This window comes from Dermacentor albipictus, chromosome 2 (genome assembly GCF_038994185.2).
Source record: "Dermacentor albipictus isolate Rhodes 1998 colony chromosome 2, USDA_Dalb.pri_finalv2, whole genome shotgun sequence".
Taxonomy (NCBI): Eukaryota; Metazoa; Arthropoda; class Arachnida; order Ixodida; family Ixodidae; genus Dermacentor; species Dermacentor albipictus.
Window position 1 is genome coordinate 126,981,499 of NC_091822.1, and position 27,977 is coordinate 127,009,475.

At 49.2% G+C, this 27,977-nt stretch overlaps 1 protein-coding gene and 1 long non-coding RNA gene across 2 annotated transcripts; both read right to left on the minus strand.

Annotated features, from left to right (window-relative positions):
- Positions 1-226: 226 nt before the first annotated feature.
- On the minus strand, positions 227-23,175 carry LOC135895932 (DNA topoisomerase 2-alpha-like). Its single transcript, XM_065424197.2, has 12 exons — positions 22,234-23,175; positions 20,522-20,779; positions 19,396-19,584; positions 15,583-15,831; positions 12,140-12,334; positions 11,010-11,357; positions 9,231-10,382; positions 8,289-8,671; positions 7,748-8,004; positions 6,286-6,578; positions 3,335-3,703; positions 227-1,450 (listed from the first exon to the last, which is right to left on the minus strand). The coding sequence occupies exons 1-12, from the start codon at positions 22,615-22,617 to the stop codon at positions 1,061-1,063; spliced, it is 4,467 nt and encodes a 1,488-aa protein (XP_065280269.1). The 5' UTR covers positions 22,618-23,175; the 3' UTR covers positions 227-1,060.
- A 2,254-nt stretch (positions 23,176-25,429) lies between these two features.
- LOC135895929 (uncharacterized) lies at positions 25,430-26,316 on the minus strand. Its single transcript, XR_010562523.1, has 2 exons — positions 25,838-26,316; positions 25,430-25,754 (listed from the first exon to the last, which is right to left on the minus strand). It is a non-coding gene; the product is annotated as an uncharacterized lncRNA (long non-coding RNA).
- Positions 26,317-27,977: the final 1,661 nt, after the last annotated feature.

The following is a 27,977-nucleotide window of genomic DNA, read 5'->3' on the forward strand; positions in this document are numbered from 1 at the left end:
CAAATTGATAGTACACGCCTACCAGTGGCAGATCCAGAGGAACAGCCTCTGGTAGCCGACGATACCACCTCCCCCCCCACCTCCTTCCCCCACTACTTGGCGGAATTGCGGTCATATCGCTTGGTCTTGACGAGTGCTGTACAAAAAAATCGTGCGCCAGAAAAATTCAAATTAAAATGATACTCCCGATCTATAGGCGTTTTAAAAGCAGCAAATGTAAATAAAATCTAGGAAAAAGAAGAAAATGGGATCGACCCTTTATTCCGTTACAAATATATTAACACTGGATGATCGCCACCCGGTACTGTCAAAGTTAAAAAACAAGGAGGGGAAGAGAGCTGGTGAACAAGCGAAAAAACAACGCCTGCGCTTACTGTGTTCGGTAACGTAATATGCGTAGTTTCTGATAAAACTACTTCAATATTGACACGAAGGTAAAATGACGGCCACAACGCCTCGAAGCACCCTTCATCTGCTCGGCAGCGACACGGTGCCACATGTGGCTTGAACAGCTTGTCCGGAGAAGAGCAAACGAAAGAAAAATTACGCGAGCACAATCTTGAACGGCGAATATTGCCGAAGGCGGCTGCAAAGTCTCGTGCGGGAAACACTGCCTAATGAAATTTACGTTCTGGCTGATGGGAACATTTTTTCTCCTCTACCTACCTCCCCACTACAACAAACAAACATAACGAATTAAAATAGAAACGCGACATGCACACTTAAATAAAAATGCGGCTAACGAAGGTCCCGAAAATTAAAAAGCTGCCAGACGAGGCCAGAACAAATAGATGGTGCAATAGGTCGTTACACTATCAAAACGAGACAAACATGCACACTTACACAAAAACCAACTGCGAATACATGTGAAGGACACTTTGCACCATCGTTGAGGTCACATTGATGGCGGCAGCACGAAATGTCCACCGAGTAACTACCGCCGATGAGATCCAACAGACGTGAAAGATGTCGCACACACAGCGAGGCCTATAAATCATGAATGCATCAGCGGTCATGACAGAACGCACTACGTGACATGGTTGCGTGGCGGCAACACGCTTCAGAATTCGTCGCTGTCACTTCCGAAGTTGTACTTGACCTGCGGCGCTCTGGCGCGGCCACTGGTGGATGCGCCTGATGGCATCGGCGTGGCCACGTAAGGTGCGTCGTCATCGTCGGAGGAAGAGGAGGAGGAGGACAGCACGACCCGCTTCTTCTTGGCTGCCGCCTTCTTCTGAACCGGCTGAGCGTCGGAGTCCGAGTCGTCCGCCGCCTTCGGGGCTTGCCTGGCGGCCGGAGCCTTCTTGGCCGCTCGAGAAGACGCGGCCGGCTTCTTGGCGGGTGCCCTGACGAAGTCCTCGTCGCCTTCGTCAGCGGCTGCGTCCCGCTGCGACGACTTGGCCGGGGCTCCGCGCTTCTTAGGGGGATCTGGATGCCGCTCCTCTTGATGCTGAAGATGCGGCGCGGTTATATGAAGTTAACGAAAGTTGAAAAAAAGAACAATGATAGAGAGGTTGGCTACTACCTAACACCTTCAACTGGTTATGCTACTCGTCATGAACGCTTTAGCAGTAACCCCGTTAACACCGCATAACAACTGCTTCAAATACTCTTATTTTACAAGAACAATAGTTGATTGAAATAAACTTCCTGATGAAGTCGTTCCACTAAATTCCTTATCCCATTTTCAGGCGCACCTGCACTTATGACTCAACCGCACATATAGTTTATTTGCTCTTTTTGATGCATTCTGTCCTTTCGACATGTTGAATTCAAGCGTCGGCATGATTGCTTGAACTGTATGTTTGTATGACTGTACTTGTATGTTCCCACCTTGCTAAGATCTTGTAAAAGATCGCAGTATAAATAAATAAATAAATAAATAAATAAATACTTACAACCGTTGAATACCTAATTTCGAAAGTGTGCGAGAAGACAAGGCAAATGCCCAAAGAATCGACACACGCGAGCACCGACTGCTACCAACCATTATTCCCTCCATAATTTTGCATTGTACAGGCACGTGCAGTCGACCTGATAAGAGACATCCAAAAAAAAACACCACTGATAAAGGGACAACGACAGCAGTGAATCTTTCGATATACCATATTATCATGTTTCCGCCTACGAACTCGTGCTCTTTTATGGAGCGCCGCTGTGTGGCATGGCGTCTAGTTTTTTGAAGCACGAGTTCTAGTGCCGTCGGACTCATCCAGTTGATGCTCAAAAAATAGAATAGGCTGTTTGCGTTGGCATCTATAATAGTAAGGCTTGATATAGTGGACTGGTTGTTTTCGATAACTATCTTAGACCTGCAGCATGAAGGCCAAAACGGACGAAATGACGGATACGGACAAGCGCTTTAACTTCTAACTTTATTATTTTTTCCATTGCGCCATTATAAAATGAATTCAAGGGACAGTCCACATTAGAGCAATTTAACGTCATGCACCAGCATGCCCATCAACACGTTCTTTATATACTGTTCTTTACTTCCTTTACTACACTATATCTGTACTATAGCTCTATATACTTTGGAACATCACTCATGTCTACAGAACCCTTACGAGCATACCGCAAGATCCGTGAGGCTAGCCCGTTTGTCAGTCGTAGCCGCAGCTCTTTTCCTGAAGCGGCCACGTAGTGCCGCGCGAGATCGTTGGTGCATTTTAAATTGATAATATAGAGGTGGTTGTGCGTGTCAAAGCCATTTGTCAAACTACAGAAAAAAATTGCCTCACGCCAGAATAAATGGCAATATGTGCGCACCCAATCCTCGCCGATTTCTTTTTTAGCTTTGTCGCTGCACACCTTAAGACCTACGAACATCTCTAACGTTTGTGGGCGGCATTGAAAAGAAACCTCAGAAGGAACGTGATCCTTTCCCCACCCCTGGCCCCGCCCGCACTCCCAGGTCGATACGTATCGAAACCATTAGAGAACCTCTGCCTCTCTTCCTCCATCAGACAAGACCCCCTCTTGCCACATGCTTCTGTTGTCTTCTGTAGCTGGGTGAACCGTTTGTCGCGTAATATTTTATACAGGGCGACGACACTGTACCTTTTTGCTGCGCCACTGTACTAAGACCTATGAGAACATCGCTTCTTGCCCCACCACCTTGAGAACGTACCACTTCCCACGTCCATTTCTTTTTCTGCCATTTAACGCTGCCAAAAATGGGCACTTCAAATGCAATGGTGTAAAGAAAAAAAGCACTTTCCCGTATACCGCGTCTTGCGTTCTATGAACGCTGAGGTTTCAGAAGCATCTCGCTAGTGGAAAAGGTTATAGTTTCTTGGAAACGCCAGTTAAGGTCCCGCAGCCACGTGCTTACCGAAGGGCCCGCGGCAGGTTCGTCGTCGTCGTCGTCCGAGGTCGAGTTCTTCCTCTTCTTGGTCACTGCCTTGCTCCCGGAAGGCTTGGCCTTAACGGCGCCACCGCGTTTCCGCTGGGGCGCCCTGGCCGACGAGGAAGAAGCCGCGCCATCGGGCTGAGCGTCGGGACTGGTGCGCCCGGCCAGAGCTCCAGCGTTGCCGTCATCGTCGTCGCCGTGGTCCTCGGCATTGGCGTCGTTGGCCGCCTTCCTTGGCCCGCGGCGGACTCCGGCAGTCTTGGTCTTCGCCTCCCACTCGATCTTCGGCACAACGCGCTCGGCGAACGCCGAGGGCTTCGTCTCGTTCGCGGTCTTCTTGGGCGCCGCAGCCTTCGAGATAAATGCATAGACGAGAGTTGTCTTAGGTGCCGATTCAACGTGTGCATTTGAAGACACCGCAACACCTTCCAAATGCTGTAAAAAAAATACGTAATTTTTACCTTTGAGCTCTGTCACTGTATCGCGCTGTCTGAGAAGGAAGGAAGGAAATAAACTATATTTAAAAAAAAAGAAAGTAGGCGAGCATGGTTGGGCCCTTATTCCAGGGCTCCACTGGCGCGAGCGTCTCGCTGGGCTTGGTCCAGGAGAGCCACTTGGTTCTCCTTTCCTTCGTCCGCAAACCATGTCTCCCACTGCTTATTTAACGTAAGTGGATGTGCAGTTATGTATGGGCTAGTAATATGTGAAGGCCGTTCCAGGCACTCCCATGTGATATGTTGTAGTGTGGGTTTGTTAGAAGACCATGTACAGACGTCCAGAAATCTAGTCGGGTTTATTTTACTGAGTTGATGCAGGTTGGGGAAGCTGTTTGTTTGAATGCGTCGCCAGTCCCTACTTTTCTATCTGTTAAGGGCCTTGTGTGGATGACCGTACTATCTGCGTTCCTCCCGCTGTTGTAGAAGAATGTCACGAGTGCTTGGAAGCAGTCCCGCGCTCGGCTCGGCCACAGCTCGGTTGTTGAATCATCGAGCTATACGGTCCGCCGCAACGTTACCCTCCAAGCCCTCGTGAGCCGGACACCAAATAACGTCGTGGTGTTCTGTCAGCGTTTGTCCCAGAATTCTACGTACCATTTTGGGTACCGTCCCTTTGAGAAACAGGCGACATGCTGTTTGCGAGTCGGAGAGTGACTGCCGATTCGTTTCTGTGTTCCGCGTCTGCAATGGCCACGGCTATTGCAGCCGCTTCGCCCGCACACGTGGACCGAGTTACGACTGTGGCCGTCATGACACGTTGTTTTTGAGTGACTACTAGCGTGTGAGTCTCTCTACTGGCTCGGCCAGCGTCTCTGTAGTACGCGGTAGAACCTTTCCCAAAACGATTCCGCAAGGTTGCAGCTCGTGCTCGTCTTCTACCTGCATGGTAAGTTCCGTGCATATTCCTTGGTATCGGTGCCACCGTTATATGAATCTCGTGTCCCTCTCCAGTAACACTGTATCCTCGTTGCAGTATAGCTGTCGTGGCGTGAAGCCCAGTTTTTCTAGAACTGCACGTCCCTGGTTCGTTGAGCAGAGCCGCTCTCTTTGAGCTATGAGGACCGCGCTCGCGTATTCCTCGAAGGTGTTGTAGATGCCCAGTTTCTCAACTTTATCGTTGTAAGCATTTTCGGGGAGGCTGAGCGCTGCCTTGAAGGCTTTCCTTATAATTGTATTAGCTTAAATTGTTTCATCTCCTGGTTTGTTAGTCACGTGAATATATCCTATACTCTGAGGATCACGGATTTAGACTTGAAGGACATCCATTCAAACCTATTTTCATTCGTTTGGCAGGAAAAGCCGATTATTACGGAGGAAATGGAGATATAATTTCTCTTCCTTGAACTCGGCAAAGTACGACTGCAACAAGTGTGGCGTCGCGGATTTCAAGGTTATAAGTTGGTTTGGTGCAGGGAAAGCATTCGAAACTTGTTGGGTCGAGTCCTGGTTTGTCTAGAATGCACGTAGTAAGCTTAACAATATGCAATTAACTACGCTCCAATACACGGTGCTGTAATCTGACGTCATAACGACCTGGGGCGGGAGCTTCAGAGCAGCGTGCTCACGTGTTTTCTTACTTGTCAAGCCTCCTTTCCCGGAAAGATTGGCTGCTGGACTAATGTGGCTCAACTTAATATTTCTCGCTTCTGTTGCTTTATGCGTGCCACGCGGTTATTTACAGTCATCGCAACTCAGCGTTAGCTTACAAGGACGACATAACACGTTACGGCCTTTACGCGGCCGACAGTTAATTTTTAATTTTTCAGCGCGTTGCTATAGATTAATCTAAATACACTTGGTGACTAGCGCCTTCGGGTACATTTCGCTTACCTTCGTCCTCAACACCAGAAACAATCGGCAGTTATACTATAGCACTGGTTGTAGTGACGAGTACAAGTGCTAGTAGTATACGCATGGTTATGCGCTATATAAAGTAAGAATGGGCCATGAACAAACGACATAGCCTTATGGCAGAGGCGACGGCAACGCAATGTCTGACAATCCGCAATAACCCCTGCAAATGAAACGCTATGCGTGTATACGCAAACGAGGGAACTCCAAAAGTTCACCTCGTGTGGGAATGTGAAGGATCAAGGAGGCGATGTAATTTGAGGACTGGGCCTGATGACGGGCGAACGACAAAACTACGTTTAACTCACTATGGAACTTTGCGTGTGACGCAACCACATTGAGACACTTAACTGTCTCTCTCTTATCCATTACCTCTAATAGGCGTTGAGGCATCAATATATATTTTGTGTGAAGAATTTCCCAGCTCTCTTGCAGTCGAGCACTTCCTGTAGCAACGTTCCGCGTTTTTTTTTTTCTTCTTTCGTGCCGAAGTCCTTACTCAGGCACTGGCAGCCAAAAACGTAACATGCGGCTCTCTTGCTTTCTCAAAGATATATCACATTAAAAAAAAAGAAAGCAAATTACCTTGGAGCGCCCACCCTTGGCTCCTTTGATCGCCTTGGCACCGCTCGAATTCTCCTCGTCGCGTTCTTTCTGCTCCACCTCGTCCAGCTTGGACGAGAAGGCGTCCAGGTCATCCTCCCAGAGGTTCTCGGGCGATTTGCGGCGCAGAGCTTCGAGCTCCTGGCGTTTTTCGTCGCGCTTCTTGAGCAGATCGTCCTTCCGCTCCATAGTCAGACTCCACAACGGCATGCCCAGAAGGTAGTTGTAGTGCACGCTGCCGCCTTCCTTGTCCCTGTCCTCGTCCTGTGCCTCGGCTGCACCGATCCGAATTGAAGAATTCTCATACCGTACGAAAAAAAAAAATGAAGAGGGGCGCACGGGCTTAGAGACACCCTGTAATGTGACTGAGGTCCTGGCTGTCAGATGAGATAGTGATTTGACAGATGTGGCGCTTAGCTAGTTTGGTTCTTGCAAAGCAAGCAAGTCAGAACTGTGCAAAGATAGCGAAGTGGGTCGGTTGAAACCTGTTCATGATAGCAGCACATAGCAGACGACGATACAGAACGTGGTAGTCACAAGGTCCGTCTGACAACAATTTTATGGGAACAAAACGCGACATATTCCTCTCTTCCGGCACTCAACTGTAGCTACACATTCAAGGAATGCCGTTTTAGGAGTACTCTTTGACTGTTCTTCATTAGGTAAAAAAAAGTAAACTATGGTCTTTTACGCGCTAAAACCACGATCTGATTATGAGGCACGCCGTCGTGGAGGACCCCGGAAATTTGGACCACCTAGGGTTGTTGAACGTGCGCCTAAACCTAAGTGCACGGGTATTTCCCGATTTCGGCCCCATCGAAATGCGGCCACCGTGGCCAGGATATCTTAATTAGGTCTGTGATAGTTTAACTGCCACTCACAACATGTCACGTTTCGATTGCAATAAAGGTTAAGCTGCCAGATAGGGCTTGTTCAGTCTCATTGCCCGCTGTCATCATGATCAAATCCATGACGCCTGGTTGGCGGCGGTGAGGTTTGAACCAAGCTTCTCCCACAGCCGAGTCAGATGCCTTACCCACTGGGGCAGTTTGAGATTACAATGAATGCATTTTTTGGTTAGACTACGTTGGGACCGTGAAATAAGCATACATATACAGCTGCATTTTCTTGCTTGGCAAAAAACATCACTGTTCTACAGCAATTTGGCGCATTATAGAAAGAACGGTGTTATGCTTCGAGAGAAGCTACCTGCAAGGAAGTGGACGCGAGACGTTCGCTACTACGTACGACCTTATTTCGAAGCGAATGAGACCTTCACATTGTACAAGTACTTTCTTATATTGTGTGGAAGACATGGACTTCCATCTAACGGCTAATATGCGTTCAACGAACAAGATCACAAAAAGTGCAGATATCTAAGTCAACGCAAACTGCCCATGGTAAAAGCCGTAGAATGTGTTCCTAATTACGTGACGAAACTCACAAGAGTCTTCAGCTTCGTCCTGCGACTCGGCTTGGCTGTCCCGGCGCCCTGTGTTCTGCAGCTGCTGCCTCTTCCAGACGACGATGGGGTCGGGATCGTAGCCCCGCCGCTGCAGTGTCTCGATCATCTCCTTGCGACGCCGGTTTTCGATCTTGATGGTGTTGTCGATCTTCTCGAGAATGAAACGAGCCTGGTTTTCGAGACGCTTCGCTTCGGCAGACAGCAGGCCGATAAGATAGGCCTTTCGCTTGACATACCTGCATAAGTGGCACAATGAGTCATATTGTATTTGTCCAGCAAAAGGTCACGACAACTGCGCTAGCCTCTGCGCTATCCTGAGTGGCAGAAATTAGAGTGGAACAACAAGAACCGTCATGAAATGAAGACTGTTCAATAAGCGACGCGGTAATCCGTTTAATTTAGGTGTAGTGCACTACGCTTGCCCTGGGAAGCAAAAGAAGTTCGAAAGTTCAATTACATAGATGTAGCGTAATCGCATGCTCACGTACTGCCCCAGCCGACGTAACCAAACCAAACTCACGCTTCCGTGCGCGTCGCGTAGAAGTCGCGCAGGATGTCACCAGGAGTACGAAACGTTCTCAGGACGCCCTTAGAGTCGAACAGCACCATCGAGGACGTGGTAAGCGATGTCTGCAGCTTGAATGCTTTGTGAAGACCTTCCTCCCGAGCCTTGGCCAGGTTTTCTTCGGTCATGGTAACCACGAAGCGGACGGTGGTGTCTGTGTGGTACTCCTTGTAGTCTGTGATGAGAGGTGGCACCTTCTCTGTGCCATGCAGCATGGTCTCCAGCACCGCCTCCTTGTACGCTTGAGTCCACACCCGCACCGGAAGCTCTGTAATCTCGATGCTGGTGGAGCTGAGCACGGCCACCTCGCCGCTCATGATAAACCTCTGCTCCTCCACCTGCGTGACAGTAGTACGGACAACTTCGTTTGTCGAAAGCAGGTTGGCGCCATCGGCCCACCGCACCGTAATCAACAAGATTAAACGCATAGCGTAGTCCGGCAGTGACGTCGAATGCGACTACTGGCGTAAACAAGCTTCCCGAGAGCTACTGTCGCATACTGCGTTTAAAAACAGAAGCGACACCACAATTGTCCTATTCTATCACTAGTAAATAAGTGCGAAGTGAAATGGTGACAGTGTGTGCAGAAATCGCCGAGAACTAAAATCTATGCTTTGCAGCGCTGATTTTTTGTCCCCTGCCGTTAGGGTTCCACAATACAGCATCACCAAGCACTGAAGCGAAAACGAGTACGCTATAGGGGGCTCCATTACGTCGTGTAAATCTGCCCTCAATGTTTCTCATGAAAAGATTTTACCGCTGTTCACATTAAACATATGTACAGCAGTGGCCGTTCTTATAGAAGAGACATCCTCATTTGTCAGCATGTTATCTTCAATTTCAGCAAACAATAAAAATGAAATCAGGTTCCTTTAGCGGAACAGCGAGCAGCCTCACCTGGTCTATGGATCCGCGAAAGTTCTTGAACCATGGCTTGAGAGTATCCGGTTCTCCGCCGGCAATCATCTTCCGCAGATTGGCAATTATGTCGCGTGGATTGTAGTTCGGTATCTTGGTGCTCCAACCAGTGCCAATACCTTCCGCACCGTTCACGAGTACCATGGGGAGCACCGGAATGTAGTACTCGGGCTCGATCCGCTGGTTGTCGTCGTACAGGTACTCCAAGATCGGGTCATCCAACGCGGGAGCGATGAGACGCGCCAAGGGCGACAGCATGGTAAAGATGTATCGAGGGCTGGCAGCGTCCTTGCCGCCCTGCAGCCTCGTGCCAAACTGACCGATGGGCAGCAGCAGGTTGATATTGTTGGAGCCGACGAAGTTCTGCGCCAAGTTGATGATGGTCGACATTAGTGAGGCCTCGCCGTGATGATAGGCCGAGTGCTCGGCCACGGACCCTGCAAGCTGGGCAACCTTGATCTCGCGCTTGTCATTGCGCTTAAAGCAGGTGAAAAGAACTTTGCGCTGGCCCGGTTTGAGTCCATCCACCAGAGAAGGGATTGAACGCTCATTGTCCATGTTACTGAACAGGATAAGCTCCTTGTTGACAAAGTCCTGGTACGTCACGTTCCGGGTGTCCTTGCAGTACAGGTAGAGCTCGGGCAGGCCCATCTCACGTCGCTGCTTGCGCTCTTCCATGCCATTGCGGAGCCAGTCCTTGCGCTGCTCGATCATTTTCTTGCTAAATGCCAACTCGATGGCGTTGTCGTCTTCATTGCCCTGGTACCGGAAGGTGATGCGGTGCCGCAGCATGTCCATGAAGTACTCCTTGGCCTCTTTGGCGGTGCTGGTGCCGAGACCTTTGTAGTACTTGACCTTCCAGCGCTGCCAGTCGTCAGTCGCGGTCTTCCATTCTTCAAACTCGGGCAGCGAGTAGAAGGACAGCTCGTTGCTTCCGCGACTTGCCTTCACGATGGGCGTGATGAACTCTTCGAGGAAGGGGAGCTTGAGCAGCGACGGCCAGTTGTGGTGGATGAAGTTGATTAGGAGGCCCTTGATGTGAGAGCCATCCTGGTCTTGATCTGTCATGATCATGAGTCGACCGTAGCGAAGCGTTTTGAGATCATCCACAGTCTCGTACTTTTTCTTGTACTGCAAATCGAAAAAAAAAGGAGTGTCGATTTATTTTTCTCACGCGTCATATTTGACACCACGAGTACTTGTATCGTTTTGTGTTACCTGCTCCGGCCGTTTACGAACCGAACGCAAGTGTCGTGTAACCAGTCGAGATACGGCACAGGAAAAGAAAGCAACGCCAACACTAGCCAACACTAAGCGAGGCATAGCATCAGTAACAAATTTACTTTAAGAAAGTATCCCACGCCATCTGAAGTAGCTCTCCAATGTTGCGCGAAGCTCACAGGTCTTGGCGGTGAGAAAGATGAGATGACGCAGTTACTAAAAATCAGGGGTAATGCCACATTTTTCATTTGTTTTTCACACTCTAGATGGATGACGGGCTCAATTGTCGCTGCACATTACAGGTCAAAATGAAGGCTTTCGGAGACATCGCACGTCCATATGTTTACAATGTGTTCAAAGTCATAAAATGGAAGCTGCCCGCGTGAAGATCAGCGAGCGCCGTCTTCTGCACTAGCCTCAGCTCGACGCACCCGTCCAAGCCTTATGAAATATCTCAAAGGGAGCAGCTTGGTCATTCACCTTGGCAGATAGGCTGCGTATTTCGATCAAGCTAACCTCAGGCAAGTAACTACTCACCTGTAGGCCCATGATCTTGATGACATTGTTGATCTCTGCGTTCTCCAAGATCTGCTTGTGCGTGGCCTCCCGTACGTTGAGTATCTTTCCCTTCAGCGGAAACACGCCGAACTTATCGCGGCCTACCACCGATAGGCCGGACACGGCCAGACTTTTGGCCGAGTCCCCCTCGGTTAGGATTAACGTGCAGTCGACCGAGTTCTTGGTACCAGCGTCGTTGGCGTCCTCCAGCTTTGGGATCCCTTTCAGCTTGGAGTGTTTCTTGGAGGAACATTTCTGGCCCAGCTGCTTTTCCGCCTTGAATGTCACCCAGGACATAACGGATTCCACGACGCCGCACTTGAGCATCTGCAGAGTAGAAGAAGGCGTGCAGTATAAGGTATTTCCCATTGAAATAAAAGTGAGAAATCCTTGATTAGAGTTGCGCGAAAATCCGCCTCGTCGTGTATGTCGTAGAAACAAAGGGTCACGGTCTGAAAAAGTCAAAATAGAGCATGAATAAAAACGCATGATGGTTCTGAAACGGCATTTCATTCTTCGGGCTGCAGGAGCCCTCATCTGGTTTCGTCAGTCTTGATTATCAGGTGATCAATCGATTATTGAACTGCGTTTTATGGATAACGCAGCTTCGCGACAGTACAATCTCATCGAATATTGAGAGACCGCGGAATATGATCTAGATCAAATGTGAAGTGTCAATATAGGTATTGGTACTAGCATGCAAGACAGAGGTACAGCTTCGTCTTTTAGGGAGCATAAGATCACGGCTATGTTTCTGCACTGTGTAGGAACATTGCAAACAGCGAGAAGCTCCTACGAAATGTATACATTACGGCTACGAGAGCTTGCCAGAAACAGTCTATGCAGAGCTTGAATCACAAGGGCAGCAGTCCGAAGTATGTCAAGCAGTAGCAACCAGGTCAAGCGTTGCATCGTCGCATTCTCCAAAATTGATTGGATAAATTCTATTAAAGGTCCTGCAGGACGCGAGCCAGCTCGCAGCGGGCGTCTCCTAGGCAAGTACTTGGCGGCCGCTGCGCGGGCCTCCTGAACCCTCCCTCCTCCTTTTGAGTAGACACCGTTATGCTTAGCTTGGCCAAAAGTATGACAAAGAGTTATACGACACAAACCTGGCTGTAGAACTTGTCGCTCAGTTCGCACTTGGAACCGAACTTTTTGAAAGGCAGCGTCATGTTCTCCTTGGTCTGAGAATCGAATGTCGGGTTCTCAATGAGGCAGTTGACGAACATCCACAAGTAGTCCTTCACTTGCTTGCTCTGGATCTTCACGCCGGCTTTGTTTTTCTTCTTGACGCTCTCCATAACCTGATCGAAAGTGTAGGAGTATTCAAGGGCATTTTGAGAACAACCAACGCAAGTAAATATCAGAATAAAAGAAATAAGTATGGGAAGCAGAGTAAATGAACCATGTACCACAAGGTTGACCATTCCTATATACCGCAGAACCATATTCAAGCCGAGTTTATGCGGTTTTTTTTTCCTTCTGTCGTACGTCCATGATACGGAGGCGAAGTAGTAATTACAGGTATATGTATTGCGGCCGATACCGCACAAGCCGAACCCATTCTTAGCATCTACTAAATCTACGTTGTTTGCTCCAAAAACAGGCTATTCCAATTGATGGCTGTGGATGAATAACGATACCAATTCTCCAGCACACAGCCTCACTTGAACAAAAAAACAACAACATGTACCAGCCAAACATCAAGTACTACTATTGCTCACCAAAGCGGTTGTCACTGCAGAGTGCGATAAGGTGTGTAACACAAGGCATTTGGAATCGAAAAAGGTCTTGAAAATCAGGCAAAACCAAACAAAGAAAATGTGTTTATCAAACTTTTCTCACACGCACACATACATACACACACCTCAACGGCAGCGAAGATGTACAGGCCAACTTCTTGCGGTCTCTTTTTCAGCGGTGGCCCCTTCCTCTGCTAAGCTTTTTCTTTGCCTTCTCCATAGAACGGACACCCGATGTGCTGCTTTCTGTTTAGCGCTTCTTCCCGTGGCCATTGCACGCGATAGCAGTAGGCACAATGCAGGCTGCAACGCTACATTTTCCTACTGCCTGGGCAGCTCGCACAGCCTCAACTTCAGCACGGCCGTGTACATCAAGATGTTTTACTGCGATCGCCATTACATGAACACTCCAGCGCATTTCCACCGTCGTCGTCACCGTGAAGTTCCGTACAAAGTCCAAGGGCGACAACATAGTTGCTGCGCGCCCTATGCTGTACTTCCGAGTGAATGCATGCGACGGTGCGCCGATGTAGGCTCAATAGCGCTTCCTCAATTCAGCGTTTTGACAGCGAGTTCCCGCGGTCATCGAGTGAGATGTGTTTGCTTGTGCGCCTGACACGGTGCCTGACACGGTGCTTGTTAATTTAGTTAGTAGGCGAATGTTCACAAGTTTATATGGCTGATAAAACTTATATCTTTACTTTATACAGGAGGGGTATTCTGCAAGAGTCCACCTAGTGGGCTGTGCATTGCGGCCGCTACTGATTCGATGGAGTTGTGCGAGCGAGGAGGAGACGAGTGGCCCCAGCCAATCAGCGGCGGTTGAAATGGACAGTCCACTAGGTGGACTCTTACAGAATAATCTCCCAGGTGTCTAATAATTTGGTGTCGCAATCGATGCTTTGCCTTTCGGGCGAAACAAACTTGTTTAAAATGGGACGTGATCTTTTCTGATGCTCGAATCGTTCCGCCTGCCCGTTAAGCAACAAGCCTCCTTATTCAACGCGCTCCACGAGACTGCTGTATTAACGCAATAGCGCTAAGGGCCTCGTGTCACAGAGAACCGTTGTCAGATGGGAAGAGGACTTGGCACCTTTGAAGGCACCGTCCATGAGCGTACATATCTCATCAACCCATCATCCGATACATTGACCCCGGTTCTCCCCCACAACCCGGGTTGACTGGGTGGGGGGACTTGGTTCGGGCCAACGGTCCTTCCCGGACAAGGGGGCTGTTGTGGTGCAGCAACACAAAGTTACCGCACGCAACACACAAACAGCCATGTCGGTCTTACAGGACTCAAGCCTGACTGACCCTCGGACTGCCTCGGCGCAAAAGAGGCCAAGGCATACAACCATGCAGAGCACCAAAGCCGTCCGCGGAGCAGCGCGACCAACCAAGGGTGCGCCACCACCGGTTCTAGCTCTGGGTTCCACTGAACCAAACAAAACCCCGTAGAGCGACTGGCGCACACGGCCGAGTCGAGCGACCTTAGGAGCATGCATCATAGCTTAATGGAAAGCTTTCCGCCTGACTCATCAAAAATCACCGCAGGACGGGCCCACACTTCGAGAAACTTCTCGCCCAAGCGGTGCCGCTCCCGGGTGAGATGGAACCAGACCTCCTTCCGTGCTTTCGCAAGCACTTCGTGAAGGCCCGGCGCCCTCCCCCCGAAAACTGCATCGCGGCGTGCCAACCAAACTTGGTAGGAGCACTCAGAGAGGAGAAGCACGAACTGGTTCACCGCCTGATTAGGCAAAGGGTGCAAAAATCGGACTGTCTGAGCGCTGGTGTCACGCGTCGATCATCTTTTCGCAAAAAGTCATTCCGAACCGCGCATACCGAACAACGCAGGCACTCCGTGTAGCGCAGAGACGTTACTGAACTAATTGGATTTCTCAAAGTAAAGTGTCTCAGGAAAATCGCACGTACGATTTACACACAACCTACAGACATGATAACATCGTATTGTAATTTGAATATAGGAGAAAAAATAATTCCGTTACACGGAAACTCAAACACAAACCCCATTTCCAGCGTTTCTACCATTCATAGAGCGGCGCGCATGGTTCCTTCCAACACCTTCAGATGGCGCACGCCTCCACGTGTGCGCGCGGCCCACGCAAAATGCCGCGTTTCTACCAGAAAGCCTTCGTGCATAGCGTTCGCCGCCAGCGTTTCTCGATAAACATTACTGTTATATAAGCTGAAGTTGCCGGGTAGCGTGAGAAAAGCAGTCGGGAAACTTTGAATGCTATCGAGTTCCACTCTTAGGAGGACGCTTAAGCTTTGCTTCTAATTTTAATGAAACACTGTGTGCATGGTCTGCAAAACCAAGCCAAACAAACCTTTCGTTCGTGATAACTAGGTTTACAAGAGTTAAACCTTAGCCAATTTTGCTTCTATATCTTTCATGTATCGCCGCGGCTTCTCTGGGGTTTACACATGTTACCGTCTTTTTTTTCTCCCTCTATTCCTCGCGGACATTTTAGACCACATATTCTGATTTATATCTGAAGTTTCTGCTTGTACTTAAGTTCTCTATTGTTATTCTAGCAATACTTTCTTCTACCAGTAGCATAGATGTGACGATTCTCCTATATATAACTTCCACGTTTTCTTCCTCTGTGCTGTTGCCAAGGTCATAGAATGTAGAGAAATCCTCAAACCATTTACCGTTGCTTTTCTCTCAACCCCCTACATTTATTTGGTATAAATGAAAAAAGAAAGTCAAAAATGAAAACTGATCTATGCTGGAAAATTACACTTGTAAAAAAAAACAGGCGCCAAAAGTGGGATAGGGGGCGTGCCTTTTTGACGAGGTGCTCGGCGACGTGGTCGACGTGGCTTCCACCCTTGGTTGTGGCGATGCCGTTGACGAAACTCATCTGCTTGAACTCGCCCGAGGCACTCAGGGCCACGGCCACCTCCCAGCGGTCGCTGACGAGCTCGTGGGCTACAGTGAGCGGGTTGCCTATTTCGTCCTCCTGGTCCTTGAGGAACAGCTGCACGTACTCCTTGAAGCCCTTCACCGGGAGCCTCTTGCCGTTCAGGTAGACCTGGGCGCAAGAAGGCAAACTAAAAATTATATTCTAAAAATTATAAAAATTATATGAAAAACTAAAAATTATATTCGCGCGAGCATGCACGTGAGGCTCCTCTCGACGGGTTGCAAATAAAAAAACCCGAAAATAAAAACAGAAATAATCTAAAACAACGCATGAGCAGCCGTATACCACAGCCTTTATTCCTGGGCGTTGAAACTTGTCTCATACAAGACTTAGCCTACATAAAAAACAGTTGGGCGCAACCGCGGTCAAAAAACACCGAACTATATATCCAAGTGCGAACGAAGCCACTGCAAGAAGTCTATCTTGCCTGCGCCAACGTTACTAGGCTTCCGCAGCGTTGACTAGTATGCATGGAACGGAGCACGAGCGTACACGAGCGTTCTTGCGTTCCGCCCCCATTGCGACCACCGTGGCAGGGATCAAACCCGCGCAAGAAGCAAAGATCTAAAACCATGCACTGACAAGCGACTGAAAGTGAGCAGGAGAGGAGTGCAGGAACGTGATTGTACGGCAGGTTTTGCTGTCCTCACATGTAGTGAATCACCGTGACTAACTTTCCGCAGTATACTCATATTTAGAAACCCCCTCTAAGCACTAGCTTTAGCCAATTGCCATCCAACAGGACTTTCATCGGCTCTCTCACTTTATGTTCAGGGAATTATTTAATTACAACCTATTCTGCGACTCAATTGCCGCATTTGCTCGATGCAGTTCCGACGCTGTCATTGCAGTATTAAAACCTCTCGTGAGAAATACGAGAGCGAAACATTGCATTTCACAAAAATAAACGCACCAGTCGGGCCTAAACTAAGGACAGCGATGAACTCTATAATGGAGGCCTTCAGAGTAACGGAGACGTTCAAACCAGGACCTCATGAACACGGGCAATTTGCGGCAGATATAGAACTGATTATACTTTTATTGTAGGCCCTTTTTGTCTAGACAACGCTGTGGCAGCAATGCATTCATGACCCCAGAAAGCTTCCGGTCATGCATTTTTGACAGCCAAGTTAGCCAAGAAAAGAAGTATTTTGTCGCATAGTACGCTGTAGGCACATATTCTTGATGTGTTCAGATATAAAGAACGTGCGCCATGCGACGAGCTCTTGTATGGGCTTTTATTGTTGCACTTAGAAAAATTAAATTGTAGAACACTAACTCTAAAGCAAAACTGGTGCCAGCTGGAGGGTTCTGTAAATTTATAGACTAATGTAACTTGTGTAGTTCCAGAGGGCTTAACCGGAAATCTTCGACATCGGCTTGTAAACATAGTGTTTATAATGTTTGCCTGTTCAACCAGCGTTTAGGGCTAGAACGCCTAGCGATGGCAGTACCTTCCGTATTCGTCCACGATTACGACGTCCTTTGCAGAGCAACACACCACCATCAAGTGATGCGCGCCACTTCACGTGCACACTGAATGACAGATGGCGCAACGAAAGGCAGCCATTTTGCTTACATCTGTACCATTCCTCCCCATTCGATACAAAATATTGCTGGCTCTCCCGTAATTTAGAGTAGATGTAAGCGTGAAATATATACCGCAAAGCAGATTGGTATACGAGATGATACTAGCCACAATCTTAGAAAGGGTGTAGTAGTGCATGTTCGCAATGGCAGACACCGCACCACGCCATACTGTGCACTGGTCGACATGGTCGCAATAGTTTGTCGCAGACAGAACTTCATTGCAAGTCTTGTCACCGTCAAGCACACATCTGTAGTGCGCCGGACGCTACCGGTGCTGCCAGCGCGCCGGTCGTGCCGAGGACCTCACGGCGCCGCTGGCGTTGAATAGAGCATAGGCAACGCAGTCGGAGCGCCAAAAGATGGCAATCAAGTGTATACTGCCCTGTACCAACTTTTTAACGCGACAGCGTTGAGCTCGCGTCGCAGAAAAGCCGGTGTCGTCGGCGTCGGCGGCGTTGGTCGTGAACGAAAAATGGCGGAAGGCAATTTATAAATAAAAACAACTTGCAAGATGGACTGGGTGAGAATTGAACCAGGGTCTCCGGAGTGGGATATGGAGACGCTACCACTCAGCAATGAGTTAGATGGTTCAAAGCGGGACAAAAGCGCCTCTAGTGAATGCGGTGTTGCCTTAGAAACGTGCCGTAGAAAGTTGTACTGCGGTGTATATCGGTAATTATGAGTATGTGAATTGCAGAAGCCGCAGTTAAACGAGTAGCGAAGTACGTTTCCGCTACATTTCTTCTGCGCTTGGCGCACACGTAGAGCCATCTTGCGGCAAACACAGAAGACCCCCTCCTCGCAATGTACGGCGCTGCCCCGACAGGTAGTGCGCCACTCGCCCGCTTCTCCCCTTCGTCTCGTTTGAGCGCACTGGGGCCGTGCGGGGGCCCGGTGTGAGGGTGCCCCAATAACCTTGCGTTTAATAAGCTTTCTCTTTTTTCCCCTTCCAACTTTCAGCGTGCGTCACTCTAACACTCGTGTTTAGGCGACGCGGCACCTTATTCCGCTCACAGCGCGATTCCTAGGTGCAGCGTCCGATGCGGGACGCCTATGACGTGATCGCTACGCCGTAGCGCGTCTGGTGGGAAAGCGTCCCCTGCGATGTGTGCCGTGCTTCTGGCGAGAAGTACTCGTGGTGCTCCCAAGCGAGATAGAGGACGATCCCATCGAGGCGTCAGCACCATGATCACGTCCTCCTTCATGGCGCGTCGCGGCCCGGCTGTCCGTGCTGATCACGACGTTTTGCTAGCACAAATCGTTTCTCCCTCCGAGACACCGAGTTCTTTGGTTCGTTCCGCTTGCTCAGGCGCACGTTTCGTCTTTGTGTGACTCAAGAGCATGCCGAGAGAATGAATGGGCGGTGCGAACGTGGTGCGATAACGCTATCGCGTTCCACTCTTGAAGGCGAACGGTGCACACGGCAGGCCACACTTTTTATAAACACAGCGGACGTGGCCCTACTATGTCGTGACGGCACGGCGCAGTAACCTTCTGGAAAGAAAACACGACTCTAGAAAAGCTATTATAGATTATTAGCGCCGCTCTGAGGCTTGCCACTTTTTTTAGCGTTTAGAGGTATAGGATGTTCATTTGACGCACGAAATGCATAGCTGGTCGAAAATATGTCAGCACCCCCATGACAGGGCAGTAAGGCTGAAAGCAGAAAACGAGGGACACGCAAAAGCGCGGACTTCTTAGCAAACATTACTAAATAAATGTATGTTGGAAAGTCAGAACTTCGCGTGTTCCTCGGTTACTTCTTTGTGTCCCCCTTTCACTGGGCTGTAAGAATACACGAGAAAAATAAATACTGAATTATTAAAGGCAACCAACCGACTATCAAAGACGCCGTAATGCAAGGCTCCGCGTTAATTTCGACCACTCGAGTCAACATACACGTAAATGTAACTGGACAAGCAAGCTTTCGCATACCGCCCCCCATAGGTTAACGCGGCAGCCGCTGCTGGAACTCCAGCCCACGACCTCCAGCTGGGCAGAAGAACACCACAGTGAGCCACCGCGGCAGGTCATGCACGACACTTGACGGCGTAATGGCGGGCACAAACGAAACTCACGTACTTTGACACCGTGTGCGCAGCCGGCCACGTCATAAGCCCTGCGGGAAAGCAGCGCCACTGTGTCGTCGTCCAGCTTCTCCATCATGAACTTGGCCAGGTCCGGATAGAAGGTGATCTTGGTAAAGTCCTCGCCCTTGGCCTCCGTGCTGATCTTGGGCTCTGTGGTCTTCCGCATGTTATCCTCCCAGACCTGCGAAGCGGGGCTTGTTGACCGTTACAGCTTACCTAGCTCTCGAAGCTGATTTATCTAAGCCTGGATCAACGTTTTACCACCCAGCATTGTTTAATACTCCAACTATAAATAAAGAAAGAGCCACACGACCTCTAACTTTCTTTTGGTCCGCAATATTTTTGCACGAGAGATTCTGACCCGAAAGAAAAAAATGCTACAGGCACACTTGTCGCTTACAGTTCCAATATATACAGGCAGCTACATCCAGGAGTGCTTTCTGTTCTAGCTATACAGGCTGTCCCAGCGAACTTTAGCCAGAGGTTTAAGAATATGCGAATGCCACGTTGCTGGACAGAACCAAAGCAATGTTCTTTGCCATGGCTTGGAGATACTCAAATTATATTTTTTCATTTTGCCTAATTGGAGAATTAGTCTTAATTGATCAACTTCTGAAATATAACTAGATGGAAAGTGTCAATCTCAAAAACTGCCCATAAAGCTTTCTGTTGCTCAATGCATGCTACATAAGTTTTTCCGAGCGTGAAAGAAGCCTCCGAATACACGCAAAGTGCCTCGAGCGGCCAGTCGCGCGGCAATTTTGCGTGCGTTTGCAGGCTTCTTTTACGTTCGGAAAAAGTATTCTATGTAGCACGTATTGAGCAATAGAAAGCTGTATCGGGAGTTTCCGATGTCACTGCAATTTTCTCATTCACACTCATCTAATTAAAATATTTGAGAAGTTGATTAATTAAGACTATCTAATTAGGAGGAATGAAACAATTTGAGTATCTTCAAGGGTCAGCAAACAACATTACCTTGGTTCTGACCAGCTCCGTTGCATTTGCACATTTTTAAACTCTGGCTAAAATTAGCTGGGACACCCTGTATATGGAAGCGGTTGTACTCGGACAAATCCACACGTGGGCACGCTGGACAAGATAAGTGGCAGACTCGCCTGTTTGAAGTGCTTCTTTTCGGCGCGCGAGTATGTCTCCACGATAAACTTCCTGCTGAAGATGTTGCAGAGCTTGGCGCCATAGCCGTTGCGGCCGCCGGTGACTTTCTTCTCCTCGTCGTTGTAGTTGGACGAGGTGAGCAGGTGGCCGAAGATGAGCGTGGGCACGTGCATCTTCTCGACGCGGTGCTCGACCACGGGAATGCCCTGGCCATTGTTCCACACGGAGATGCAGTCCTGCTCCGGGTGTATCTCGATCTGCCACATAAAGAATAAACAAGGCACGCGAGACGCATCTCGTGTTAAGAGTAACGCTCGTCACGTCTTCCCCCCTCCACCTCTCGCCCCCTGCGTAAACGTAAAAATTCTCAGCTTTAGACGAGCGTTGAATTTTACTCAATTTTCTTGCGTATATAAAAAACGAACAATCTATTAGCTCTTTCCGAAGGGCAACTTGATGATACTGCCCCATTTAATACTATTTTCTTTTAACGCTCTTGTTACTACGAAGAAGATTGATTACTACCAAACTCGCGTATTGTCGATGGCTCGAGCAGCAAACTTCAGTCGCGGGAATAAAATCGTGACGAGAAAATAAATTCAATTTGTGTAACAGGTCGTCTTCGTATGACTAGATAAAAGCTTTCCGCGTACACAGCGTGTCCAATTCAATAGGTATGAACCCACAGCTTCTCGTTTACTTTCTACCTAAAAATCTGAGGTCACCTAAGCACTTGCGAGTTGTGAATGCGAAAGCACTGATGTCCAACTGAACGCCACTGAACGGTACTTCGAGTTTTGCGCTGCGAGTAATGTACCACAGCGGTACGTGCTGCCCGAGCCAGCAAGAAGCAGCAGCAGCCTGCAGTGCCAACGCCGCATGCCCGTTACGCGGCCATGTCCTCTCCTCTCGCGAGGTTCCCTTTCGCCCGATCTGCTCCGCCGAGCCGCGTTCGTGACGTGGCGTCGCAGACAATGGGAAATCCGTCGGGGCGCCCACGTGGCGTCCGTCGCAGCCAATTGCAATGCGAGTTTAGTTGCCGGTTCTCTGCTGAGGATGACAGACGCCTGCGCTTTCGCTCAAGGGGCAAGTGACGCAAATAAGTTTAGCAGGTAGTTTGATATACGAGAACATTGGCTGATGTTCCTCTTATGTTCAGAACTAAATCAGCGAGGAGGCGTAATCTTAGTATGTAAAGTAAGCGTAATATAGTCGTACGACTGCGATTTAAACGAGGGCAAAGTGATTTTATGCAAGTCATCATCATTGAGATGCAAGGCGGTGATGCGCAACCTAAGCGATCTGCTTCTAGCTCGTCATCGCGCTTTTCCCGCCATCTTAGGCGACATACCGACACTGATCGAAGAATGCAGGTTACAAAGGAAAGCTAGCTTCAAGCAGTGTGCAGCCATGGGGCAACGCCTCGATTAAGACTGATCAGACAAGCACGAAGAGAGAAAATGACTTCCTGCTATGCGTAGTTGCGCTACCACTGATTCTTGACAACGGCAGGGATCGGCTAGCTATACGACATGTGTTATGCGACATATGGCACCCTATACCGGAGTGCTTTCCCTCCTTCGCCCGGTTATTTCATGACCATTTCAACACCTCGCTATTGTACCCCCGCGTGCTCTCGTTGCGAATGACCCATGGTACGAAAGGTCAGCAGTTCAGCGCACGACCTCAACTAAATGCGCGTGCTTATTACCTTGATGCAGTCCATGTTTTTGTCCCGTTGCTTATTGTCGGACGCGTTGACCAGGATCTCATCGAAGATCTTGTACAGGCCGGGCACGAAAGTGACGCTCCTGTATTTCATGCCGCCGCCGCCGTTCTCGTCTTCTGGGTCGTACACCCACATGGTCTGCGTGACGGGCTCGACGGAGCCGACGTACGTGTCCGGGCGTAGCAGAATGTGCTCCAGCTGGCTCATCTTCTGGTAGATGCGCTCCACGGACATCCTCTTGTTCTTGGATGCGCCGGAGCCTTTCGTCTGGTTGCCCCCGGCGCCGCCATGTCCTGCCGCTGCTGCAGTCGAGGCCAGAGACGGCCCACCTGCGTCTTCCTCTTCAATGTCAGAGAGGGAAGCCATGTTGCCGCTGGATGTGTCGCAACAACCCTCGGTTCCCGCTGCAGTCTTCTAGCGAAGGATCCGACGAAAACTTCTACGCGGCACAACGAGCCTGTTGGGTATTAGTTGGAACACGGCTTGCCTTTACATCGTGGCCTTCTCTTGTCAGTCCAAATGCACGAAATGCGGCGATGCTCAACGTGCAAGCGAGCCCTTGATGGTGCCGATGTCTTCAGCGTTGTAGCCGATGAAAATCCTCATTTAGAAGGGGGCGGGACCAGCTTGTAACGCGTGCCTTTGAGTTGATTAATCTAACTGTTGGCGGGAAAGGAAGCTGGTGCGCGCACGTACGCCGCCTTTCAGAGACAGTGACGCCCCTCCAGTTCGCGCATCGCGTCAACAAGATGGGCTCTTCGCATACGAGTGCGCGGTCGTGCGTCCGAGCTGCGACTGAAAACGGCTAAGCGAGCGGCCCGAGCTAGCTCGGGCTTTTTATCAGGCCCGGGAAAGAGCGACACCGGTGACACCCCGTGATTATGACCAGGTGTCTGGCCAACGTTCCACTGACCAACGTTCCTAGACGTTGGTCAGACGTTCCTATGGTAAAGATGCAGCCGCTGCCCTAAGAGGCTGTCTACCAGCAGGAGGCCAACACGCAAGCTTGCAGATAATGTAGAATCGCACGTAGGCTCCGTAGCTATCGCGCTAGTAGATCGGGCCAGAAGGAAACATAAAAATATAGAAGAATGTTTTGATGGCGACGATAATGATTCCAATCGTTGGCACACGCCAACAGTTGGGTATTGATCAAGAAGCTGCGGTAGAAGAAAAGAACCGAAAGAATAATAATAGTAACAATAAAGTAACAATAAAAAATAATAGTAACAATAAAGATACTGTTACGGGGATGTTGGGAGTATAGAAAATTAAGATGGCTGACCAACAACAACACGCAGCATCCAGCGTCCCGCGATCTCCTTCCTCTCTTCTTTCATCCTTCCGTAACATGCAGGACCCCCGGTGGTGAAGCGCCGTCTCGGCGCATGTTAGGCGAAGGATTGCGAGCGAAATATGGCTTCAGGCGCGAAATGTGGACGACGTCAACAGGCGTCGGACTTGAGGATGCATCAAACTGTAGCGACGCAATCTCGTAATTTACGTCGTTAACTTGACGTTGGGCTTCATAAGGCCCTGTATAGCGAGAGAGAAGCTTCTGGGAGAGGCCGACCCTACGACATGGTGACCAAAGGAGCACTCAAACACCTGGCGCGAACTTCACATCGCGATGGCACCGGTGCTAACGCTCTTTTTACATATGCTGCGAGGCTAATGCACGAGATCGGGCGACTTGACGTGCCATGTGAGCGCGATCGATCACTTCACGAGCGTACCTCAGTTGCAACACGTGGCACAGAAGGGAGGATGGTGTCAAACGGGAATGTGGGGTCACGACCATACAAAAGAAAAAAGGGTGAATATCCTGTGCTGTCACGTCGGGACGAGTTACACGCGAACGTCACGTAGGCCAGCGTGGCGTCCCAGTCGCGGTGGTCGTTGGAGACGTACATCGACAGCATGTCTGTGATTGTTCGGTTGAGACGTTCCGTAAGACCGTTCGTTTGTGGGCGGTAGGCGGTGGACAGCTTGAGCTCAGTGGCACAAAAGCGGAGGAGGTAGTCGACAACTCGAGACAAGAACGAGCGGCCGCGGTCTGTAAGTAACTGTCGAGGTGCACCGTGGTGGAGAATGACGTCGTGGAGGAGAAAATGGGCGACGTCATTTGCGCATCTAGTCGGCAACGCCTTTGTTGTCGCGTAGCGTGTCGCGTAATCAGTAGCGACGGCGATCCACTTATGCTCTCTAGTCGTCGTCGGAAAAGGGCCAATCAGGTCAAGGCCTACGCGAAAGAACGGTTCAGAGGGAACTTCAATTGGATGGAGTCGTCCGACAGCTGGCAAGGGAGGTTTCTTCGATCCGGCACCACCAATATGTAACGGGGATGTTGGGAGTATAGAAGATTGTATTTACAATATATATATATATATATATATATATATATATATATATATATATATATACATATATAGACACACACACACACAAAATTCCCCGCTACTTTAATTCACTGACGTAAGTCACTGTTGCTTGGATCTTCGGTTACACTGCCATCTTGAGCAACGACATGCAAATTTAAAAATACCCTATGCTGGCAGATAATCATGAGCTGCCACTCATGCAAGAATACACTCTATAATGCAAAACTTCATTAGAAAACACCTGTTTTTCAAATCCATACTTGTCACTACTGGCACATATGACAATTTTCTCACATAACTGAACAAAGATCAGTCATGCTAGCTCTCTCCATACGCACCCACAGTTCGGTTTGCACCATCTGTTTGTGAAGCGATGCTCCTCATTTTTGGATGGAAAGTGACCTGCGTCGCTTTTATTGACACTTGTACAGTGCACTCCGTTTGGGAGTCACGTGTACTGCATCAGATTCATTCTGTGGCTGCGCATGGGGGTGATGTTGTGGAGTAGCGCTGCCCAAGTGCTGGATCAAAAGAAAACAATCACAGAAGTCTTGGAGGCATGGTTAATGGATCATTTGTGCACACGGAACACACATCATAAGCAACATGCTTGCCTCAATCATGCCAGTGGTTCCATTATGCCATTACAATCTAGACTGGTCACCCAGTTTTACGAATACAAACATATGTTTGTAGGCATATTCTCCCCTCAAATGCCATTACCACGACATAGATCATGCTTGGAAATTTCTAGCCTATGTACACGGATACGGCAATGTAAGATCTTTGGCAAGTGGTTCCTTTAGTGTGGGTTTAATTATCAGTAACCTCATGCGCCAAGTTGATCTGAGTTGAGGTTTACGTATGAAGCTACTGGTAAGACTAGCCTCGCGATTATTCTGCCGGCAATTGCTCGACCGCAGCGACGCCTTAGATCAAGAATTTGAAACACAGATTTGAGACCCGGCGCATCTATATGTCAAAAATCGCCTATACTAGTTGATATTTCGTATTCTCGGCACTTTGCACATAAGGGTGCGATCAAAACTAACTCGCAGATACTTCGTCCATGGCTGTCGTGTCACAGGAATTATCATGATCGCTGTCAACTCCAGCGATGCACTGCACAAAATATCACGTACGCCAGCGTCAGAGCCACCGACAACAAACGCGCCATATCCATCACAACCGGATGTGATACACACCTGAGGCTTCGGTGAAGTTGCTCCAGTCCCACGTTGAAGGAGACTGCAAGCGCAAGCGGGATACACCGTCGGCACGGCATCGGGTTTCAGGCAGCGCTTCGCCGGGATCCCGAAGTCGGCCGCATACTGACTACGGTACGAGTCCGACGAAAAGTGCAGTGAGCAAACCGCACTAGTCTTTCTCGGCGTCCAACAGTTCCGCCCTGTAGCACGAACCAAGTCTGTCCAAGTGTCCCTTTGCGCACCGTTCCGAGGGAACTTGTGGAAAGGTCGCACCGTCTCCGACTCTGCTAGGGCAGAAGTCCACAACGCAGTACTTCAAAGGCATGGCGGTAGTTGTGCTCCACAGCTAACCTCCGGATGCCTCCAACGGCTCCAACAGAAAGCGCTCGCACGATGAACGTCGCCAGTCTGCGTGACGATGTGAAGAAGGTACGATTACACGTTGGGAAACGCAAAGTTGAACGAGACCACTCCGAGCTGCCGAACTATGCGACTCGCAGATGCAGCGCTGTCTCTCGGTTAGGCAGGAACCATTAGCGGCATTTCATCGCTACTCATCATACGTCACGTTTTTGTGCTAGTGTGCTATGACGTCAATATTTTCGTTCCTCCACTGTGACGTCATAACAGCTGCGCTAGCGATGGGTCTCGATCACGAGAAGGAGCTTTTATTGACTTTTTGGAGCTGAATTAAAATTCTGAAATGTTCGCAGCGTCCAATACCTCGTTGTTGGTGTCCTGGCATACAGAATAAGCATCCTACAACAGGCTTTCTATAGCCTCAAAATTTGGTGTCTCAACCCCTTTAGAGGCATGACCACCAACAAAACGCAGCAGCCAGCGTCCCGCGATCTTCTTCCTCTCTTCTTCCATCCTTCCGTAACAATATTGACGGTTACAATTATTGTTCCTTAATCTTGATATAGAGGCATTTTCGTTCAGAAGTCGGTCTACTATGGGAAAAACGACAAATATAAATCGAAAAAGAAAGTGAGACAGACACCAGAATTAGTAGAAGATAAATGAAATTAAACTCGAAATTTGCGTTGGGGATTCAAGGAAGCAAAATGAGACGTCGCTCTAGTATTATAGCGCAGCAAACCCATTAATACTTTTAAATTCTGGGGTATTACGTGCCAAAACAGTGATTTGATCATGAGGCACGCCGTAGTGGAGGACTCCCGGATGAATCGTGACCACATGGGGTTGTTTAACCTGCGCCCATTGCACGGTACAGCGTCGTGCTGGCATTTCGTCTCCACCGAAATGCGGCTGCCGCGGCCGGGATTTGATTTTGCGACGTCACGCTCAGCGGCGCAACGCCATAGCCACTAAGCCACCACGGCGGGTAGCAAAATTCCAAAGGAATCGCAGGTGGCACGGCAAACAATGGACCCTCTGGCTGACGCACAGGGTCCAAACCCCGAGGAAAGTACAAAGTATAATAATGGACGAAGTTCTAACTGGGCAAAGCTCGGTGTCCATGAGAATCTTTCATTAGAAAATCGACGGCAGAATGAGAAGACATGATCAATAGTATCAGGTTCTGTACGGGCTGTGGTATGGAGCGTGCCACCTATGCGTTGCTGGTGCCTGCCGCGCGGTAGCATTCCCGTCATGGCCAGCCCAGAGCCGGTCTGCCTGGTGTCCCTGCCCAGCTGACGTTAATGAGGCTGTTAAAGAGATAAAAATAGAGAAGAACTAATACCATTTACGCTTATGGGACCAATGGTCTACGGTCATGAGTTCTTTTCCCAACCAGGGTATAGTTTGATCGACTAATGATAGGGTCTAATCAGGAAATACTATTTACGTAAGTATTGTTGAATTGAGCGACACGAATTCCGATGGAAAAGCTGTATATTGCGTCCTAAAGCATCCCGTTCAAACGTTTCCGCGGCGCGACATGTCTCGCATAACTAGCTCGTAGCTCGCGAAATGCGAGAAGTGCCGCTTGATCATTCGCCACCCTGCCACGACACCAACCGTCCTAAAAGTGATTTCAACGAACTCCGCTCATTCCGTGACTTTGCAAAAGCCCGCGAGTGGGTGTCGGTATCGGCTTCCGCTGACCGCCAGCTGCGTGTATACCACGTGACGAGTGAAAGAGTGAGTGAATAAACTTTATTGCAGGTCC

Bases quoted from the DNA above. Each gene is read 5' to 3' on its own strand.
- LOC135895932 (XM_065424197.2), bottom strand. From the start codon at position 22,617: ATGGCTTCCCTCTCTGACATTGAAGAGGAAGACGCAGGTGGGCCGTCT. The intron at 11,358-12,139 runs GTTTGTGTCGTA...TCTACTCTGCAG, and splicing joins GCGACAAGTTCTACAGCCAG to ATGCTCAAGTGCGGCGTCGT. The intron at 10,383-11,009 runs GTGAGTAGTTAC...TTCGATTTGCAG, and splicing joins TCAAGATCATGGGCCTACAG to TACAAGAAAAAGTACGAGAC.